Source organism: Pollicipes pollicipes, unplaced genomic scaffold (assembly GCF_011947565.3).
Source record: "Pollicipes pollicipes isolate AB1234 unplaced genomic scaffold, Ppol_2.1 Scaffold_4219;HRSCAF=4965_pilon_pilon_pilon, whole genome shotgun sequence".
Lineage (NCBI taxonomy): Eukaryota > Metazoa > Arthropoda > Thecostraca > Pollicipedomorpha > Pollicipedidae > Pollicipes > Pollicipes pollicipes.
Genome location: NW_023596448.1, coordinates 25,386,678 through 25,409,038, shown reverse-complemented (window position 1 = coordinate 25,409,038; position 22,361 = coordinate 25,386,678). Strand labels below are relative to the sequence as shown.

Here is a 22,361-nt window from a genome sequence, read left to right as displayed (position 1 = left end):
TCACCCCCCTTCAACGACAATCACTACTGATCACGAAACATTTTTGATGTTAGCTTGCTATTGCTGAAAACCCATCCCATAGTGACCACAATGCTGGTGTATGATGCTGGAAACGATTATTACCTCGAACTTATTTGCTATTTGAAATTGTTTAAGCTTATCAACCCGGACTTATGATATCTGCATCATACTGACAATCGAACAGTCAAGATCGGCGTCCAGAATTGCCCACTGCTGGTATCGATTTCGACAATTATATTTTCAGCATAGAGCGGCTATAATTCCATTTCATATTCCGCCTGTTTTCAATGTTTCTAGCAGCCCAAAATGCAGGCAAACCTTACCGGGCTCAACTTTGGCACTCGGCGACTAATGCTCGGCGCGGCACCTGCAGCCGGTTTCATTGTGTCGTGGAGCGGACATGGATTTTGTTACTAAGCTAGCAATCCGGCTGGCCAGCCTCACGCGCGTGGTCTTCGTAATGTGCGACTGTATGCGCGCGGGACGGCGCTGGGCGCGGCAACGCTGCCGGCCAATAAGGGCGATTATTCATACCCTGGCGGCCCGCTACTAGAAAATAGTTTGGTAAGCTTTAGTCTTTGGACATTTTATACCTTGGACAATATGTTCATTGTACATTCTTGTACTTTGGACATTCTGTACTTGGACATTTTGGACATGGGACATTATGATACGGACCCCGTCCACTCTGCACCATGTTGGAAGTTACTTCTCATTTTGGACATTGTGCGCTTTGGACATTATGAACTTTGGGCATTCTGTACCTTGGTCACGCTGTACTTTGAACATTCTGTACCTTTGGACATTCTATACCTTGGACAATATGATAAGGACCCGGAAGCTTCTCACTGTTTTGCCGTAGGTTGAGACCGGGCCAAACATGATCATGTCATCAGCCTTTGCCGTGTCGACCAAGAACATATCTTTCATATCCAATCGTTCGCAGATGGCAGATGGCAGCAATACGTGTTGGATTTGTCCTTTGCCGCCAACCATCAGATGATACGGCCTGTGCTAACCACGTGGTCACCGTGCGTGGGTGCATTGTGGACCGAATGACTACATTTGTTTCAATGTACTTGTCACTAGCCGTATGAGCCGGCAGGAGCCAGTTGTCCTGCCGAGCCGCCACATGAGAGCAAATGATCTGATACGGCCAGTGTTAAGCACTGTTTCAACACAGCCGTCGTGAGGGAAGAAGCGTGGACATTGTATTGAGCGATGCCATGTTACATCACGTCACGTTCGACACCGTATGCGGGGTGTCAGTGTGGCTGCCGACGGAGGAGGTGAGCACCCGGGCCGGGGCGGGGCAGATGCCGTGTCCCGCCGCCTCCTGCTCGCCAGCCGACTGCACCTGGTGGCACCGCCGACTCCGGGTTAGTAGGAGCGGGCGGCCACTGTTGCAATAGTGCGCCCCGAAACACTCTATATTATCATCGATAGTGTCAGGGCGGGCGTAGGGGGTGACGAGCAGAACTGGTTCCAAACTGGCCCCGATTCTATTTATGTACTGGGGATTCATAGCTGACATCATTATGGTGAACATGAACATTGTAAAAATGGAAAATGGATGTAGCAATGCCTTGCACGGTCAATACCACCCAAGATATGCTCCTTCGCAAGATGACACGTGATTTTTATCTGGACACTGCGGAACAGCACAACACAGAACGGCAATTACTGTTAGGTGGGGACAGAAGACGAGGAGACCTCGGTCCGCACACTTAAGAGTAACTACAAAATGGTGATGAACTCTCGTCACTCACGGCCAGGCACGCGATTTCGTGAGTGCCCAATTCGAGCGCGAAGACACGTGAGGGGACGAGCACGGTCGTTACGAACAATACGTTTGGGGAGAGGAAAACATGGACATCTCAACCGCTTTTGGCGGCTGAGGACTGCGCGCGATCAAGGGTCACCCCGCCCCTGACCAGGGGCTCGCCCCGGGCAGGGTCCCGGACCCTGGGTCCCTGTGGTCGTCCGCCCCTTACTGACCTCATCACAGGGCCGTCTTGCAGACGGTTCTCGCTGCGCACTTGTCGTAGCAGCACTTCATGCTGCCAGTGCAGTCACCGTCCGTGGTGCAATACTGCGGCCCGCTGAAGCTGGCAAAGGCTGGGCAGTCGTCCCGCACCGGCGGACACCGGCCCGGCTTGTTGTTGTCACAGCAGTACAGCTCCTCTTCGCCATTTGGCCCCGGCCGCTTGCAGAAGTAGAAACAGCCCGATGTGGCGGCGACGCACGCCGCCAGGAGAATGGTCATTTGCAGACGCATGGCTGGAACGCTGGGCCGGACACGGTCGGTTGTCTGTGCGCTGGCTGTGGCTCGCCGATGGGCTTGTGATGCGGCCGACGGCGGCCGCCGCGCCTTTATACCGGCGCGGCCGACGCCCGCGGCGACGCTCTGTCGTGGTTTTCCAGCTCGGTAGCTCGTGGAGAACGCAGAAGAGACCCGATCGGCCGCTGCGCAGACCGCCCAGTGAGCGGGTGACGCTAGCCATTCCAACTCGATTCGCGTTCACCGAAGGCTGACCGGTTGCATGGGACCGACCACGCGCCGGTGGGTTGCTGCAGGGCGCGCTCTCAGCAACACGGAGCTGGCCGGATCGCACACTGAGCGGGGCGATCGGTGTGTGGGTCACAAACATTCTCGTCACCATGTTTGTGTTCTGGGACGTAGTTTCGCGAAATGCATTTCAGTAGAGGGGCTGAAGAGAAAAATGGCAAAACCTTCCCAAAAATACGCCGAAATGGTTTCTTCCCGGATTTGACTCGCGTTCTTCTCAAAGTTGGGGGACTGAAGTCCAAATTGGCAGGGGGGAAGGGGGCTGCCTCTTCCACTGACAGATGTGACGCGACTGAAGTGAAGCGTCTGGTGAACAGTGACAGGTAGCGCAATCCCAGCAGACTGTCGCGCCTCGCAACGAAATCGCGATGCGGTGTGTGCCAGGAGCGGACACTACAACAACGTAATTACGTGACGTGATGATGTAGAGGACCCATTCTGATATTTGGAGGGTCCATTACTGACTGTGAAGGCCCCACTCTTGCCTGTAGAAGATCATTCTTGCTTGTAAGAGCTCACTATATAGACTTGGGGCCCACTTTGACATTTCTGAGTTCGCTCCCCCAACTTATACACCGTCTCCGCGCCCTTGCGCGCGCGCGACGTTGACGTGCGGCCTCAAAGCGACCCTGGACTCTAATCAATGATCACACAAGCAGGCGTTGTTTTGGAAAAATATCGCAGCAAAGTTATTTTTCTCGTTTCTCAGTATATGAAAGGTTATACATGGCTTATGCTGAAGAAAGTGGCATTATCACAGAGTTGTTTTGAGATGCTCTTGAGCTTGTTGTCTTTATTTAGTTGCCGTAAAAGTCGTTCTTTGAAACTGTGTGACTTAGCGGACAAGTTCTCCCAAAAATCACCAAAGCTCTCCGGTTCCTTTTTCACGATAACCTCATCCGCCAATTTTTGTGTGCAGTGAAGTCCATCATTTGTCTTGCATTGTCGACGTTCTCCCCCAACGACCGCATACAGCCCGTATGTGACCGCAGGTGAGCCGCAGCGTAACTTGTCGGGAATAGTTCCGCTGGCTTATCGCCTAGTTCGCAGTGCTGTTCTTCCTAGGAACTAAAACTATCAGGCTTTGCGCTACACGTCCGTGAAGATGTGCACACTATTTCGCGTGACTACGTCAAGGTCATTCAGACATACATGACACAAGGCAACATCATCCAAATCTTGCTACCCCCACGAGCCAGGCGGCGTCCAAGACCAGGAAGAATAACATCGCCCACCCGTTCAGATCTGACGTTTGTGAGCAGGATTTCCACAAGAGCCCGACGTCAATTAGCTCTTAAACAACGCTGAGCAAGCTGTACAAGCTTTAATCACGAATAATATTTTGGTTGTTTTTGTTTGTTTGGATTAGAGCCCTTCCGACCAGAAATGATCATTTCATGACTATTGGATGAACGAAGATGGTTTACGGTGCGGCAGACGTGTGTGCGTCTGGAAGGGGGGGGGGGGGCAACCGCCGAGCTTTAACCCGCGCATGTGCGCTGGGTACCCGGTTGGGGTCCCCCTCCTACGGGGCTCTCGACTCACCTGTGGCTGACGCATGCAGCCTGCCCCGAGCGAGCGAGGTGTCGCGAGAACGCAGGATGAAGCAAGATGGAGGATAACAGGGTCGGATGAATTACGTTTTGCGCTGCCTCATGTCGACAAGTTGTACACAGCTTTTGCACTCGCTAGTCACTGTGGAAATACGAATTGTAATCGAAAAAGTTGAGAGGAAACTCATAACCGAGTATTTAAGTACAATTAAACATCTCAAACACGCGAATAGATCTGCAAGAACACCACAAAAAGCCGAAACACGGGCAAATGGCGGCGTTTGGCTCAGTGAACACTTCCCGCACCGTGCTGCCATCTCTCGAATTTTTTGAAGCACTGGGTAAGATATCTGTGAGGCTAGCGATTTAGTCCACGATTTATTCGGCGACAAGCTCCGATTTCTCTTTAACATAAGTCTGTAGGTCAGATATGGCACGAGAAGGCCGAGAATGCCATTCATTTTGCAGTATCATGTGACCTCAATGTTCAAAAGCTAACTCAAAAGACGGCGAACTTCTCATCGCCATAACATTACCGACCGATTTTGAATTTGTCAGCACCAAAATATTCCAAATCGCAAGAACCACCGTCCATGAAGAAGTCCTGACCCCTCAAGGTCATTCTTCAAGGTCAAACGCGCGCTCAAAGGACGTAGAGCTCTACATCACAAAAATTACCGGTTGATTTCAAACATACCTGCACCAAAATATTAACAACAGAAAGTATTAGCGTCCGTCAAAAAGACCTGACCTCTCAATGTCATTCTTAAGGGTCAAATCAGGCTTAATGGAAAGGGGAAATCCACATCATCATAAACTTACTGGCCGATTTGGAATGTCCGAGCATTAAAATATTCACAAGAGTAACAAGTGCTCGACAAAAAAACCTTACTAATCAGGGTTGGTAATTTCGAATCAAATGTTGGCTTCAAGGTCAAACGCAGGCTCAAGGTAAGAAGCCTTGGATGACCAACAATACGCTGGCCGGCTTAAAACTGTCCAGCACCGGAACATTTATCATAGAAAGAACTAGCGTACGGCAAAAAGTCCTGTCCTCTATCCTATCTATGCTATCCATCAAGGTCACACTCAGGCTCAAAGCACAGGGACTCCACATCACCAAAAAAACTACTGGCCGATTTAAGCTTCTCGGGCATCAGGATATTCACCAGCGCTTCCAACGCCTCAGTCTCATGACTCATGCTCATGACTCAGTCTCATCACTCAGGCTCATGACTTCTCCAAATTACCCTTCAAGGTCAAATGTGGACTAAGATAATAGGCAACTCGATGGCACCAAAAACACCAGCCGACTTTTAGCTTCCAAGCACCAGAATATTCAACTCCTCAAGACCTAGCGTCCGTCATTAAGTTTGGATCTCTTGCAGTTGAAATTCAAGGTTAAGCTGCTCCTCGAATTACGGAAGCTTTGGCGATTTGTCCAGCGATTTACTGAGCGACGAGTCCTCAGTTCTCTGTAAACACACCTCAAGGTCAATTATGACACAACTTGACCTTTATTTTGCTAAAGCATGTGACCGCTTAAGGTCAAAAGCTAGGTTAATTCGATGGCTAACTTCATGTAACCAAAATATACCGACATATTTTAATCTTACCAGCATCAGAATGTTCACCAAAGAAGAAACTAGCGTGCGCTTAAAAGTTCTAGACCTCTCAAGGTCATCCATTCAAGGTCAATTGCAAGCACAAAGTACATATCAAAAAAAATATTGGCCGATTTTAAACTTGTCGGCACCAGAATATTCATCATATAAGAAAAAGCGTCCGTCAAAAAGCCTTGATCTCTCAAGGTCATCCCTCAAGTTCAGCCTCAGGCACAAAATGACAGAGAACTTCGCATCCAAAATATCCAGCCGACTTTATTTTTCCCCGTGTTGGAGATCCAATCAAATTGAGCCTGCGTTTGATCTTAAAAGGTGGCCTTGAGAGGTCAGGATATTTTTATGGACGCTAGTTGTTGCGCCTATAAAAATTGGATGTTCGCAAATTTAAGATTTTTCCAGTAATTTTTGAATGATATTGAGTTTCCCGTCCTGTCATCTACCTTGTGACCTAGAAGGTCACGCCATATTACTAGAAAAGGTAATTTTTGACGCGCTCGTGCCATAATTAACTTTGACACTTTTCCAGAGAAATCAGAACTCGCTGCCAAATAAATTGCTGAATAAAGACCAGTTTCACGGGCGTACAAAAAAGCGACAATTTCGCACGACTAGTTGTCAGTACTTCAGCGCCACACGAACGTTCGAGGAGCATATTTACTAAATAAACAGATTGTGTTGCCAAGAACAGTCTTTACAGACCTCCACCACCAACACCCTACCTCCACTCTATTCAACAATAATGACACCCCTTATTTCCTTCCAGGCAAGGTGCCCCTTGAGTAGAACACCAAGGGCACCTCACCGGTTCCGGTCAAGAGCTGAAGGGCTACTTCGTCCCATCGCGAAGCGTCTTCTGGCTGTCATTCTAGCGACACGGGGCGGCATTTCCTGGTCGACCCGGAGGCCATTGGGAGGGTATATCATATCACATTGTTCCCCTCCCTGACACGGGAGGCCCTCTGATCCGCGCAGTTCGCCCCGGATCAGCACAGGAACAGTCATAGACGCAACAACATCCCTGATCGCCAAAGGTGGTCCAATCATTGTCACACAGGCTCCAGTTCCGTGTTTTTCTGTTTTCTTCACAGATATTGATGAATCCCTGAACGTAGATCGTAGATTAAATGGGATCCTAAGCTTGTATTAATGTCCATGTTCGTCTCAAAATGTTCAAGATTCAGTCAGAATTGATTACTGACAAAAATTAGGTGATATAGTTTTGAACATACGCGCTCGCACGCCATAGCAACAACAGCCTGAACGCCTGACGTTGCAGCCTCTATCGGCCGCGTGGCGTCGGCCTGCGGCTGTAACGCTAAGCGATGGCCAATAAGCAAACGAAAAAGATGACGCATCTTGAGGAACATGGCTGGTGAACTGGGTAAATTGGCATGTATATTTAAATGTGGTGCAAACGTTCAACCGCAATCTGAAAAGTAAGGGGGGGGGCAGAACTCTGCTGGCCCCCCGCCTTAAAAGTGGGGGGGGGGGCATGGCCCCCTGCCCCCACCTCGTTCCTACGTCCATGGCTATTACGTTCCAACCCGTACTTTGTATCATCTATCGAAACAGAATAAGATAGGCCATACATTTCAGGTTTGTAACGAAAATTGCAACTTTCAGAAGGAAAACCCCAACTCTCTTTAAAGTTAGTTTTGGTAGATTGGTCATTGCCGTAAATTTCCGTGCTTCGAAAAGTAGCTTTGTCAATGGCCAAAATGTTAAAAAATGCCACGTGGTGATTTACATCATGAGGTTTCGGTTTTGAAAGTTAGTATGCACAAATTTTAAAAGATAGTCAAAAGTGGCATTAGATCATTGCCAGCTGAGTGGTGTTTAGTTGCGTAATATTAAAATGAACCTACTGGAGTTATGAACGCTCAAAGTGCCCCATGTTGGTTGACCTACAAGAATGCCTGAGGCTATAACTCCTCAATCGTTGCTCTAATCTTTCTAAAAATGGCACATATAAATCCGGGCTTGGGAGATAACCCCACACTGAGATTTTTAGCGAAATCAAAGGTGAGGTTTTATTTTGGCTCCTTCACGGCTTAATTTGTCGTGGAATTGATCACCTATATACCAATATATCTCTATGCGGTGCGAAATGGCAGTTTCATGTCTGCTTGTGATAGTCATTTCTTGGCAGCAAAATAACTCTATTTTTGATTGGCAAACAAATAATGAGCATACCATACCTGGCCTTTTAATATCGGGAACACCAACTTAGGTAACCAGAATCTGAGTAGATTGTGAATGAGATTCAGAAAGCTCGATTGCAAGATGACGAACACACGCCACAGTTGTTATTTGCGTCACTGTAGTTCTGATGAATACTCTGTTGCTGATCTCCAGTGACCTTGAGGCAAGTTAGCCGGAAATGCAATTAAATGGAATGTTTCCAATTTGAATATTTTGAAGCAAGCATGGGATATGATGAGATAAACCCACTTATAACTATTAGTATACTTCTAAGTGGAAAAGGCCACTCTAGACATCACAGTTTCTCTATCTAGTAAATAATGTCCTCAATTCGTCATTGTTTGATTGCGTCATCGTATAATGCACGACATTGGTTGAGAGCCAGTAAACGGCTGTCATGTCTGGAAATCGTCTCACGAACGCCATATATGAACGACTGAATAATTTCATTTTGATTGGCCTTGATCGCCGCATGGCCAATGGAATGATAGGACTTGGCTGACGTAATTACGGTGTCAAATATGTCTGGGTGGCCTTGAAATAGTAGCCACTAAATAGTCTGTGCATTTTTACGGGCATACAGCTAAGAAACTAGAGGTTTTTAGGCCTTCCGAAGGACATGGCCGTGAACCTTGAAATTTCCGAAGGACATGGCCGTGAAGCTTCCGTGAAACCGAGCGGTGCTGGCCACTGAAGACGACACCAGTCGGTGGGCGCCGTGCGAGCTCGAACGACCGCCGTGAAGTGATGGCTCTGAACGGTTTCCGAAAATAATTAGTACAGTTCAGAGATGAGATTTGGCTTATCTTTTTCACAGCTTTGAGGTTATCCTCTTGACAGATTAACAAGAACATTTACACGGAAAGAAAAAATTTTACTTTTGCTCATATAGTTCCACCACCTGATTCCAGCACCACTTCGCGGTGCTGTAAAGGCCAATCTGTTATCATCAATCTAAAAATTGCACAGGTAAAATATACGCCCGGACTTTCTCTTAACTGTAAAATGTTATGTCTTGGAATGCTTAAGGACATTTGGTTCAAAGTGTTATTATTATTTTCGTGCACCCGCTGGTCACGGTCCACCGTCGCCGAGCCGAGGCTACGCGGCATGAGAAGACCACAACGCCTGGTCTCGAGGTTTTGTTGCTAAGATTTGCAAGTGCGGATGTTCGAAACTATGTTACACAGACCGTATCATTCATCAATTTTGTCTAAATGTTGAACATATCCAGACAACCATGGCTTAGCCATGTTGATTTAAACTGTTGACCCATTTGGCCTACAATCTTCATTCGTGGAGTTCTTAATATTGTATAGGACCCAGATAAGAATTTTGACAAAGCTTCTGAGTTCTATCGAATTATAAAGAGTTCACTAACCCATTATTAAATGGAGAGCGCCGGTGATTTAGCACATACAATCGCCTCAAGCATGATTTCTTCAGTTTGTTGACCATAACATTCAGGCAGGATGGATCTCGCGGTAGCTGCTGGATTCTGTTCCAGTTACAGAAGGTAAAAGTAAAAAGATTGAAGAAAAACATGCCGTTATTAAGAAACGAGCCACATCCGGCAATGTCGGAAGGAGGAGGTGTCTCTCAGTGTTAGGATGCCCTTTGTCAAGCCTGTGCCCCCCGCCTCCCCCTCCCTTGCCGAGGCTCTGTCTGTGCACCTGGAGTAAACTCTGCAAAACCGACGTGCTCATCGGTCTTAAGCCCGTCACTCAGGCCACTCGTGCACTAAGACCTATATCCTAGCTACGAGAACCTTTGACACGGTCAGCAAACGTAGTGCAAATATGACTCCCGAAATGAAAATGTTTGATGTTCATGACGCATTGCATTCATTCATCTCTTTTGGTGTGGTTTATCGCGTTTATAAATAGAATGTAGCGGTTGCTAATGTATTTGTCTTCAGACGAAAATTCAGAGTGTTCGAAAATTTGCCAGTGACAAACAAAAGACATCCTATCCACCACTAAGTGGAGATCGGCACGTTTCAAGTTTTCTTCTGAACGTGGGTGAAGTAAACTGGTCACGTTTTTTCGGTGCTAATATTCGCCCGTTTTGTTTATTTATCCGTTAACTCGTCGCGGCGGAATATCGCAGTGAATGCAACTTGTTTCGGTCAAAAGAACTCTGAACATTACTGAATAGTGCGAAAACAATCAGGCAGTACGATAAACTAACCCAGGGTCAAAAAGGCATGCTAGTTGTGCAGTTCAAACATGCTGAACACGGGTGTCGATTTGTATTCTTTTGTGGGGGCCCTGGCCCGCTCAATCTTGTGTTGGGCCTGCCCAATGTTAGCTTGGCCTCCAATGCTCTTGGCTGGAAGGCTACAAAAAAACGTGGATAGAAAATACGATCATAACACAAAGACTTTCTCCTTTGATCTTTCTGCCAAATGGCGTCTCGTATCACTCTCATAACAAGACGTCATGGCTGCTCTCACCACAAGATAAAAATCGTAACGGCTGAGCGGATAAACGATGCAACAGACTACACATACCTAGCGCCATAAGACACACAATGGTTTCTGAGGTTAAAGTGAAAAGCTCTGGAATATGGGGATGATTTCAGTCCTTCGTGGCTAACCTCGTCCCCGTCCCCTACAACCAAAATGCGTGCCGCCTCCCATGACCGCCATAGAAGAGCGTCATCGATGCCTTAAGGTTACCTCTAAAGGGGCACCTTCACGTGTCTATCAGAGAAACGCGTGCGTCCAGTGTCTGCTCCCTGGATCCAACCCCACATGGCTTCTATGCTGCTTAATTTTAAAGACTTATAAATTATACAAAAATAAAAAGCATATATTGCGTTTAATCAAAATAAAGTGGGCTAGATCCGGTAACAAAAGAACAGCGGGGAGGGGGCTAGAATGTCGGGCCGTCGGTTAAGCCCTTCAATAATTGATAAAAATTGACACCCAAGATCAGGAATGTAGGAAAAACTGGAACAGTTGTTATAAACCGTTCAAATTTGTGCAATTTCGAGCTTTCACTTGCAGGTTCTGCGTGTATTTAGGCTCCAAAGGGTTGGCGGGGGGGGGGGGGAGGGCTCACCGTTGGCTTTGCTTTTGCTAGAGCTGAAGCTTAGGCTTAGACCATCCATATCAATGCTGTCGTCCAAAGGTAAGACTCGATATGTTTATTTTTGGTCACCTTGCGTTTTTCTGTCATTTGATTGATCTTCTCAAGCTCAGCTCCATTGCGGAAACAATTAGTTAAAATTTTCAGTCTTTTAGGTAAAAGGGTGTAAAAAATTCAACTAATAACATAATAACTGAATTCACCTTGAGAAAGGAAATCAGTGGCCAAAAATGAGCACGTGAAATATTGCCTTTGGACAGCAGAATTGCTCGCTTTAATTCGATTACAAAAAGTGCAGATTAGAAACGGAAGTTTTCGCGGTAACTTCGCGTGATTTCGCTGGGATAAAACTTTTACGTCTGATTTGTCGACAGAACTCGTGGTCCGCTTCATACCTGTCGCGCCGATAACTGCACGTGCCAAGTCTAAGGATGTGGAGGCCTGTGGCTTGTGTGAGGTGCCGCTGATCAGACCAACCGGTCCGGTGCAGCAAGCTCGTTCTTTATTTTCGATGGCCATCTTTTCATTTCGAATAATATTTCGCCACATTAGCTGTTGCTCACGAGACTACAATATGTCAGCGAATTTGAACCCGGTCGTTGACTTTTGATCAACGTGTGTCCTACGTCACCGGTCGTTGTACTGTGACTAGGGGCGTAATTTCGCAAGGTGATGGATGATGGATGAATTTCGCAAGGTGTTAAATGGATGGATTTCTGGGATCAGCGCCCACGCTAAGCAGCGTTTGTTGTGTGAGCCCTGGCCCACACCATCCGATCGCACAATTCCAGGCAGCGGCAGGATTTGGTGGCGAAAGCGTAACGTGCCGCAATGCTCGGCGCGGTCCGTTCTGCCCACTGACGTCAACTGACATTTAATGCGACCGCTGCCACCGGCCGCATGCCACACCTGCCAAGGGCAAATAGCGAGCGCCCTAAAGCGACTCGAACCCACCCTGCCATCGGTGGATGGATCGGAATACAGGCGCTCTAACCAACTGAGCTACCGGGACAAACATCGGAAGCGATGCTAACAAAATACGCAAACAAACTGGTTTCTCCTCGGATTTGGCCTACGTTCTCCTCAAAAATAGAGAGGTAGAAGCCAGATTAGAGGACGCTGAAGTCCTCCTCCCCCCCCCCCCCCCCCCCCCACCACCAAATACGAAACTATAACTTGACCGCAACTCAGCCAACAAAGCACCGCTGTTAGAACGCCTGGCTCGAGCGCGCCTGGAACGCTGCCGCTTCTGCGGCCCTCCGAGCTCCACTGCACCTGCCCCAGTACGACGCAACAGCCTTACTGCGCGCCTGCTCTGGCTTAGTGCGGGCACAATCTGCCATTCCCCGAATAAACGCCTGCAGCTGCGGCCTTTCCGTCCGCTTTCTCGGCACCTGGAGCTGCGGTGGTGCGAAAGCTGGAGAATCAGGTAGGAGACGGGGAGTACCCGCTGCACCACCGGCCGCAGCGAGGGCGAGGCTTTCTCGGACCTGACCGGGCGATGTGGTGGTCGGAGGGTGCGATGGCCTTCATACATGCAAAAGCCCTGTGCAGTGATCCTCTGGCGGGCGCCGAGGGCTGACCACAGTTCGCAAACTCCGGCACCGATGATTTGGAGTAGGGAACTGGGCGAAACACAACAGAACAGCTCCTCACTGGACGAAACGCAACCTGTTTAATAACAAAACACTTGAGTGCTTAAAGGTGGTGATACGTGTGGACTGCGGTTTAAACTGCGCCACTTCCGTGCGCCAGTAGGCAAAATGTGGCTCTTTCGTGATTCACTGAAAAAATCCTCCGCGAGCCTCAGATCGAACTTACTCATAGCCTCAGACTGAGAATTACAACACCATACGCAGAGTTCATTGTACATTTGTCTAGTGATCAGTAAATACGCTTGAGTATGAAATGCATCAACATTATTATTAGCGGGAGCAGCATGTCTTCACTTGACTCCACGTGACTCGTAACGTTAAAGATCTGCGATGGAAGACGCTCGTAGGCGAAGGTCGGTAGGCAAAGCTTGTGATGGGAAAGGTTCGTAATAGATAATATTTATTTCGGGCAACTTTCGCAAGCGGAAGGATGATAAAACGGAAACAAGCGTAAATCGTGGTGCTGTAAACCCTAGTCCTGTAAACTTAGTCCCTGTGAGCCACATTTCTATCACACTAAGTGCACTTGTCAGAGGCTCAGTCGTAGGCGAGACGAATAGATGAACTTTGACGGCCTATTCGGAAGAGTTATTATATTTCACAGCAGAGGTGTCAATCTGCATCCTTTTTGGGTGCGCCACAGCCCCTCCCCAATGTCCAAATGACGTCCCACGACGGTAGTTTTGCCCTCCCAATCCCAGCTTCTGGGCCCTGTACAAACAGCACATGAAAATTGAGTATTTAAGCGCACATTTTACCCGCACTTTTATTAACGGGCGGTCGTCATGTCCGTTGTCTGTTTTGGCTTTGCTTCGTCAGTATCAATCATTCTCATCTCGTTGCGGTGTCAATATAAGTCAGTCTCATCTCGCTGTAGCACAAGAAGATTGGGCAATACTGGCTGGGTAACTTGAGGGTGCTGTAATATATTTGTCAGTCGCTGCATTTGCAGCTTCATATATTTCGAACAAAGCACAGTGTTTTCCCTTAGCTGTTGTGGATAAGGCAACTGTTGCCTTTCAATAAGCCGCAACGATTTTTGAGAGGCCATATGCCACGTTTCTTGAATGCCTTCGAATCGGCAACCTCATAGAGTATGACTCTATAGAGTATGACCGGAGTATGACTCTATGAGGATAGTTTCTATGGGGTTCATAGAGTAGGACTCTACGCAGGGATCGGAAGCCACTCAGCCCTCCAAAACAGCATCAGAGGTTTGTTCCACCGACAAGACACCAGCGTCAAGAGGCTGCAGTGTGTGGCTGAAGTGACCGCACGGTGTAGCAACTGTCATACCGCTATCTTGGGCTCGGTTCTAAACATCCAGCGAGCGATCATCTATCTCCAAACAAACCTTTCTGTCTTTGACGCAACCCGTATATCGCATGAAATGTCCGAGCCACTTGGCGAATGCATCTGTGTTTATCCACCCGTTTGGTAACACATTGCTGGATGGCGTAGCGGGGGTGCTCCTTTGATCAACCGGCCGACCAGCTTTGCTCTTGGAAATACCAGCGCAGGTGGGACGTGGCTGCCGTCGGTGCTGGGGCATATCCCTGTGGTCACAAGAGTTCCCCTCTCTGCACTCTTCATCGTCCCAACTGGTTTGTCGTCACGTGCAGCGCACGACAAGAGGGCCACACGGGGTGCAGAAAATGTGTTTGTCGATTTCTTGACAGACATTTTCCTGTTCAAAGCAGCCAGCAAGGTCTTGCTCAAATATTCCTCTACCCACTGATGTCTGGTATTGACAACCTTTTATCTGTACGCTCTTTAAGCACAGGAGGCATGACATCAAAAGGTTAGATGCGTAGGTAATCCTGCAAGATCAGCGAAATCAAGAGATGCGTAATTATTGAAGAGGAATGCGTAATAAAAGTTTCAAGGAACATATTGCATGCAGATATATATATATATATATATATATATATATATATATATATATATATATATATGTATATATATATACTTATATATATATATATATATATGTATATATGTATATATATATATATATATATATATATATATATATATATTTCCATCTATCTATATATATATAGTTCATTGTATATATAGTATATATATATAGTATATATAAAAATGTGTATATATATATATAAATGTAGGTATATGTAGATGGGCAAAAGCTGTTGTGAATGTCAGCCTATTTGTCACGCGATATCTTCGTTTTTAAATCATCGATCTTACGAATACACCCTCTCTTTTTGAGGTGCTTCACTGAGATGCATTGAATCTCCAAATGCTGTCAACGTATGACTGTTAACAAGTAAATCGGGTCTCGTGCTCAGCGACTACACAAACCAGTGATTGCAATGCAGTGATCATATGAGGATTGTTTTAGGTTATGTGCCTGACGGCGAAACTTTCTCCCGTTGAATTACAGCTAGTCACGCATGCGCAAGTACTTGCATATTTACGGCAAACGTTTCAACTTTTGACTCCCGTGCGGGAGAGACCTGGCCACCTCCTTGGTGACGGAATGCGCAACATAACATGCGTGCCTTCGGCGGGTGTCCCGCCTTCGGGAGAGAGCCAGACAGGTTGTCCGTTGGAAAGGTTGGGCGCAGAGTCATGCCCTGCCCCGGGGCGAGATGTACCATCCCTTTCGGCGGTAGAACCAAACGGCAGGCGGCTCCCGCGAACCCGTGGCGGCAGGTGGGGCAGCTTTGAGCCCGCCCCAGGGAGATCACGCCCCAGGCGCTGATATCTGATTGATGGGAGCCGATGGAAAAGTGCCTACTGAAGCTAGGGGGCTTACGAAGCTTGGTTGTCGCATTAGACATAAAATGAGTTCATAGCTAAATTGCATTGAACTGGGTCTCTGCATTGCCGATTATGAACACAGTGAACTATCAATCCGTTTTCTTCACGCTTTTAAAATCAGATGTGGTGACGTCTGGTTTGCATAAAATATGCTACGACGTTAGCTATAAGTGAGTGCGCAGCGCTCATCACTAATCGTGCATTGCGTAATCTAACCCAAAAATTCAGACCTGTGAAACAATATTACTTACCGTTTCTCAGACTGGTATTACATTTTCCAATGTGTAGTAATGTATGTTTATGGTCATACTACAAATGCAATCTAATCCTAATCCATGTTATTTGGAGCTTACCAATCCAACCCAGTGCTACACATGGATTAGTCCGAGCCAACGAATTTCTTTCGTGCGGGAAGAGCTGTAGCCCGCAGTGTTCGTCATCAAGCAAGCGAATTATTGCTCGGATCACTACTTTGGTGGAAATGCGCCATTTAGTTTTTCTCACGAGCAGAACATCCCGATCTGAACCGTCAGGTTATGAACTCGAACAATTCTCAAATAACCGAAATATTGTCACTCTTTTAGACTTATTCTTGGACACTGCCCTGATGCAAAATACGACCATCGCACCGTCGCCCGCATAAGATCCACACCGGAAGCCATGTATCGGAAGGCGAAAACTGCAGCTAGTATTTCAGCATATAAGAAAGGTTGCAGTCATAATGAGGGACATTAGAGGAGCCAGGATAGCGTACCGCAGTTTTTGAACATTGCAACTAAAGATAGGGCAGTGGTCCCTTCAAATGGTGTGTTCCACATTTGCATGAGATTTGGAACTGAAATGACCATCTTGAACATCATTTGGCCATCGCTGTCCCAGGCCATCGCTGTCCTTGCTCCCGAGATTGCTGGCGCGCATGCTCAGACCTTCTTATGTGAATAGTTTCACAAATCAGTTCTGTAAAAAATGGACGTCCTCCGGCAAACATGGGATGGCCATGTTTCATGGTTCAACATGGTCCGTTTCTGGACTCGATCCAACCCACTCTACCAGAACACTATCTAACACTACCTGCCTTTCAATAATGAGACCCCTAATTTCTTTCCGGCAAGGGTCTCCCTTGAGAAAAACACTAGGGGCACATTTCTGTTCCCGGTCGGGGCTGAAGAGGCATTCCGTCCCACCGCGGGGAGTCACTGAAGAGTCATTCCGTCGCACCGTGGGGTGGCTTGCAACTGCCATTCTGGCGACATGGGGTGGGATCCCCTGGTCGATCCGAAGGGCCTTGGAGGGGGACTCAACATATCACGTTATATACCTCCCTGACCCGGGAGGCCTTCTGATCCCCGCAGCTCTCTTCGGATTGACGCGCGAACCCTCAATGGTGCAACAATATCTCTGATCGCCGCAGGTGGGCCAGTAATTGCCACATAGACTCCCGTTCGACTCAATGCGCCCGGGCTGAAATCGGGATGGAGCCCCCCCCCCCTCCTGCGGAACTAGGGGGGCCCCGACTGGCACAGGACCCTTTCGAAGTGTCAAAGTGAACACTAACCACAAATTCCCAGGTTTCCTTTCGTTGTCACAGAGCACGAAGACGTCGCCTGGCAAAGCGACTATCCGCGCGCGGAGTCGACACGGAGCCGCACAGGTCGCCCAGTCCAGGCCAAACAAGAGTGCTGCCGGTTGCCAATACTGACCCTCTAGGCGGCCACCTCAGCACCCAGAGCTTCGTCGCCGCTCATGTGGGGCAAAGCGGGGCACGGTATACATAGTAAAACTGGAAGCTGGGGCCGAGGAGTTGCTGGTTCCTGCTCTAATTGAAGTCAGAGCCCTTGCGGGAGGCACGTTCAGTCTGGCTCCTCCCCTTTGGCCGAATACGGTTGCAGGCTTTTCTACTTTTGCGCAAGAGTGGGGAGAAGGCCATGAGAAGTTGCGGTTTTATGTGGTGGAACCAATATATATATAACATCAAACCGAGAATAAATATTGAAATGTAACCATACTGCTCAAATTGAAACGACCTTTTCAAGCTATTTTAATCATGATATAAGCTCGCAACACCCTTACATCGTCGATGAGTAAATGCCAATGAAATTCGACAACCGAGTCTGCCAATCTGGGGTCCGCTGTACAATGCGGCCTATTTTGCGTGCGAATTCCAACAGCAGAGAAGTCTACGCATAAGCTGATACACGTACTTGCTTTTACACACGGCACATGCCTTGTGCGACAGCGGCGCCCAACTGATGTCCATTGGCAGATTCTATATTTTCTCCTCAGACGACTTACCCGAAACTCGTAACAGCGAGCTCGGGCTAGCTCACGCCACGGCAAGTCAGAGAATATTTACGGCACTTCTCAAAATGTCAAAAATTTCAAATTACCCCCACGAAATCCTACCGAACAGCACGCGAGGAGAAGCGTTTGCACAACAGCACTACAACATCTCCAGGTTATATTTTACACGTGACGTGTATGCAGGGCGCCACGCACTGCGAATCACAATAACTGAGGATGAACGGGACACGAAACGCACACCACGTAAGAGGCGCGACACACACCAATTAAAGACCATACTTGCCCCGGAAAACGCACCCACGCCACCTAAAATTGCACCGATGTCGAACTCAACGCCAGGAAATACATGCTGGCAAACATGAAAATCACGACACAACCCTCGCAACTTAGTAACACACACATACGCACATTCACGCCCAAGCCGTCGCCGGATGACTTGAGCAAAATCAACCGTAATCGCGCTATGAACTAGCAATGAGTGTCGGTCAACACGAGCCCCATTCACTACCCCATCCCAGACCATTCACCCCTAACCGGCACGATTCCGTTGGCCGGATTTCGACCGGCCCCGGCACCACGCGTCGTATGGCCAGCAGCCGGGTCGTCCACTCCGCCCGCAACGACACCGCACTCCGCCAACGCGCCGGCCTGGCGCGAGCTGTGAGCCCGCAGCACCGGCCCAGCTCAGCACCGGCATAGCTCAGCATCAGCTCAGCTCAGCACCAGCCCAGCTCAGCACAGACTCCCGGCGCTCTGATCTGGCCGTGATGAGCTCCTCAGCCGCTGCCGCTGCCCCGCGGTCGGCGCCCGCTCCGGGTCCACTGCCGCCGAGTGACACTCGTCCCAAAGCCGGTCTCCACAGCCGGACGCGTCGGAGCGGAGGGGTACCGCCGACGCGGCCCCGGAGCGGCGACTCACCGTCAGACCCGCCGGCAGGCAGCACGCTGCCCCGCCGTCTGACCTCGACACAGTGACGCAGTCGGTGACTAAGCCAGGTCTGCTGCAGAGCACGCCGCCGCCGGTCGAGCCGGCGGCAGGGCGACTCCCTCCAGGCCGACTGGAGGGCGTCCTGGGTGGCTACTTCCAGGCCTGCTGGAGGGCGCCCGCGGGCGGTCCGGGTGACCACTTCCAGGCCTGCTGGAGGGCGCCCGCGGGCGGTCCGGGTGACTCCTTCCAGGCCTGCTGGACGGCGCCAGCGGGCGGTCCGGGTGACTACTTCCAGGCCTGCTGGAGGGCGCCCGCGGGCGGTCCGGGTGACTACTTCCAGGCCTGCTGGAGGGCGCGGCGCTGCGACAGGCGCCGGGATATCGCCGAGGCGGCCACCAGGCCGGCCAGCACCAGCACGATGAACGTCGAGTCGAAGTCGTCCTTCAGCTGGTCGAACATGTTTGAAGGGAATACCCGCGTGTGGTACAGGTCTGCCGGAGCGCGGGGCGGGTGGAGGGGGGGGCAGCGTCAGCTCGGTGACGGGACCGGCGCGCGGTCGCCAGTGGAGGCCGGCAGTGACGTCACGAGAGCGCGAGCACGGCACGCATGCCCATCGCCGCCCACGTCCCGCGGGCCGCTTGCCATGGGTTTGTAAATGAAATGTTAGCGTTTCGTTGCAAACATCAGTCTTTTGGTATGTTCACCTCTCGACTTGGCTTGAATAATACCATCAGCCTGCACACCAGAACCAGCCCACATCACACGCACGCACGCACACCCACACCCTCACACAAAACCAATTTGAAAACATCGCTTGCAAACGCCGCGACTAATCCAACGTAAGCCGAAGCGACAGCTACGTCTGAGCACGGCGCTGCGCCGCTGCCGCCTCCTGCCACTCACCGAGTCCGTACACGAACACGAGGCAGGTGGACTCGAGGCCCGAGGGGGATGTGACCACGCCGCGCACGCCCAGCAGCGTCTGGTTATAGTTGACCACGGCTACGGTGGGCAGCGGCAGCTCGGGCGTGTACGGCGGCAGGCCCTCATCCATGGCCGACCGACCGGGTGCCAGCGGCCGGCGCGGGTCGAGCAGCGCCCGGTTCAGCGCCACCACACCGCCGGAGGGCAGCACGACTGCCGGACCGGCGGAGGAGCGTCACGGGGGGGGGGGGGCACGCGACGGGGCGGACCGGCGGAGAGGCCGTCCCTCCGGAGGGGGAAAGCCAGGGAGCAAGGCGTGGTAAGGGGGCCGAAGCCAGGAGACCGTCTCCCGGAAGAGGGAGGGAAGTGGAAGCGGGGCGTGGCGCGGGGCCGAAGCCAGGACAGACCGCCCCCGGGAGAGGGGGGAAGCCAGGGAGCGAGGCGTGGTAAGGGGCCGAAGCAGGACAGACCGCCGCCGGGAGAGGGGGGAAGCCAGGGAAGCGAGGCGTGGTAAGGGGGCCGAAGCCAGGAGACCGTCCCCGGGGACAGGGGGAAGCCAGGCGGTGGGGCGTGGTGCGGGCGGCCGAAGGCCAGGGGAACCCCGGGAGTGGGGAGGGAAGTCCGGGAGCACGGCTCGATGCGAAGGGCCACGCCGTCCCAGTAAAGACAAAGACCTGGGGCGGCGAGGTGCGGAAGGCCGGTGGGAAGGGCCCCGAGCCGACCGGTGGCCGTCAGAGAGCGGCTCGTCACTAAGCGATGCCGCCCCCCTGACCAGACTCGGTCCAGAGGGCCGCACAGGCAGACGCGGACGCGGCGGAGACGGAAAAGACAAACGGGCCGGTGCACGGGTAATACGCGGCGAAACCACAGCGACAGAACCATCCGCAGAGGGAGGCCAAACTGACCAAGAGATGGTTCGTGGGGAGGTGGTTAGCAGGACCACTGCAAGCGGAGTCGTGGGGGGCCGAGAGCACGACAGTCACCGACCGGAGTTAAAGCTGTAATTCGGTCATTGGATCACACAGGACCACAGCAGGCTATCGCGATTGAAAGGAACAGACGTCATGGCGTCACGATTATTACGTCACGCGATGACCCAGTTAACGCAAACAAAAACACCGAGTACGGATATATACAGATCAGACATGCTCAAGTGAAGATATCAGGTGACGTAAGGACAGGATGGAGTACGGCATCTGGCATCGGATTTCAAACAGGTCACCTTTTCCAGCTGCCACTGGAAACGTCAGCACAGGACAATACTATCCGATATGGCAACGATAGCTATTTGCGAGTAGGACAACGCCCCGATGAGAACACGCGGACAAGGTAGAAAAGGCCGGCCTATAGGCGCCTTCCATAGGCGTGAGGCAATAGGCGTCCATCTTCCATGTGAGAAGGGCCTATAGGCCGCCTTCTCACAAAAAGTGTACATGGGAAGAGACAGGTTCCACAGTCAATACACCACATTCAATGAGGCGATTCTCCTACCACTCATCTGATTAAGAACAAGGGCGATAGCCCCGAGGCGGGCAGAAGTCCACAGCAGCAGCCAACTCACACAAGACGAACTTGGTGGTGATGCCTTTCTCGGTGATGGTCTCGCGCATCGCCTCGATCTGCGTGGGGAAGATGAAGCTCTGCTTCTCCACCATGGGCTGCGGCGGCGCCTCCAGCGACGAGAACGCTGCGGCAGGCGCGGCGAACGGTCCAGCGGCGCCACACCCCCGGCGGCGATCGCGCGGGTGTGATCGGGCAGGCGGCCAGGCCGCGCCCCACGCCTTCGTAGTTCGGGGTGCCTGCGATTCGACCCCTGACCGCAGCCTCGTGGGTGCGAGTGTTGGGCAACACAGCCGCGTCGCAGTCCTCTCCGCGAGTTTGTGTCGCGATGGCTTGAACTCGTTACCACACGGGGATAAGGCGGAGAAAAGGCGGGCTCGATGGGCTTGGGTGCAGTGGAAGCCTCCCAGTCCCACCATCCGGGCGAACGACCAACATCAGGCCACACCCAGCGTCAACGCCCACCCCCGGGCGCTACACAGCCTCCAGTGCCGCAGTGCTCCCAGCCTTCACCACAAACCCCTCGCCTTGCAAACACGCGGTGAGCTAACACGACCCGCGCACAGCCCTCACTGACCCCCAGCGTGGCCTCCCCTGCTCCACCCGCCCCCTGCCGCTAACCTGAGGCGTTCGCCTGCACGGTGCCCTCGAACAGCTCCAGGCTGGTGAGCTCGGTGCGCCGGGCGCGCTCGTTGTATACCGAGTACACCAGCCAGTTCTTCGAGTGGACCGCGTGGCACGGACAGCGCACGCGCCGCTGCACGTGGCTGTACACCAGGTGGCCGCTGACGGCGTCCACCAGGTACAGGCTGGTCGAGTCTGGCGGCGGCGGACGGCGCGCACGTGACAGAGGTGGCGCCACTGCAGGGTGCGGGGTCACCCGGCGTTGGAGCCAGCCGTGTCGCTTGGTACAACACCGCGGCCTGCCGTCCTTACACTGGCTCTCCGTCCCAGCGATGGGCCGTCCGGACTATTCGTCCAAGGCACGCACAAGTCGCTAGACTAACGTGGGTCGGGCAGACGTCATTTCAATACGCGTGTTATGATATCTAGCGTGTTGACCTTTTGACGAAGCAGCCAGAGCTCGGGGCACTGACGTTTGTGGACACAGGCTGCGGGTGCTGACGTATGCGGACACAGGCTGC

General features: G+C 51.1%; 2 protein-coding genes and 1 long non-coding RNA gene across 3 annotated transcripts in view; 1 reads left to right on the top strand and 2 right to left on the bottom strand.

The window, feature by feature from the left end:
* The window catches only part of LOC119095056 (decapping and exoribonuclease protein-like), a 6,540-nt gene extending 5,383 nt beyond the window's left edge, over positions 1 to 1,157 (top strand). The window contains exon 6 of the mRNA XM_037217956.1: positions 1,127 to 1,157. Within this exon, the coding sequence (XP_037073851.1) occupies positions 1,127 to 1,157 (31 nt within the window). The remainder of the gene's footprint in view (positions 1 to 1,126) is intronic.
* A 53-nt stretch (positions 1,158 to 1,210) lies between these two features.
* Positions 1,211 to 2,370, bottom strand: LOC119095404 (uncharacterized). The gene is made up of 2 exons (XR_005093875.1): positions 2,020 to 2,370; positions 1,211 to 1,378 (listed from the first exon to the last, which is right to left on the bottom strand). It is a non-coding gene; the product is annotated as an uncharacterized LOC119095404 (long non-coding RNA).
* Positions 2,371 to 19,059: 16,689 nt separating this feature from the next.
* Positions 19,060 to 22,361, bottom strand: part of LOC119095055 (ER membrane protein complex subunit 1-like) — a 6,465-nt gene continuing 3,163 nt past the window's right edge. Inside the window, exons 2-5 of the mRNA XM_037217955.1 lie at positions 21,838 to 22,035; positions 21,218 to 21,343; positions 19,636 to 19,869; positions 19,060 to 19,223 (exon numbers count right to left, since the gene is read on the bottom strand). Coding sequence (XP_037073850.1) covers positions 19,063 to 19,223; positions 19,636 to 19,869; positions 21,218 to 21,343; positions 21,838 to 22,035 — 719 coding nt within the window. The 3' untranslated portion in view covers positions 19,060 to 19,062. The remainder of the gene's footprint in view (positions 19,224 to 19,635; positions 19,870 to 21,217; positions 21,344 to 21,837; positions 22,036 to 22,361) is intronic.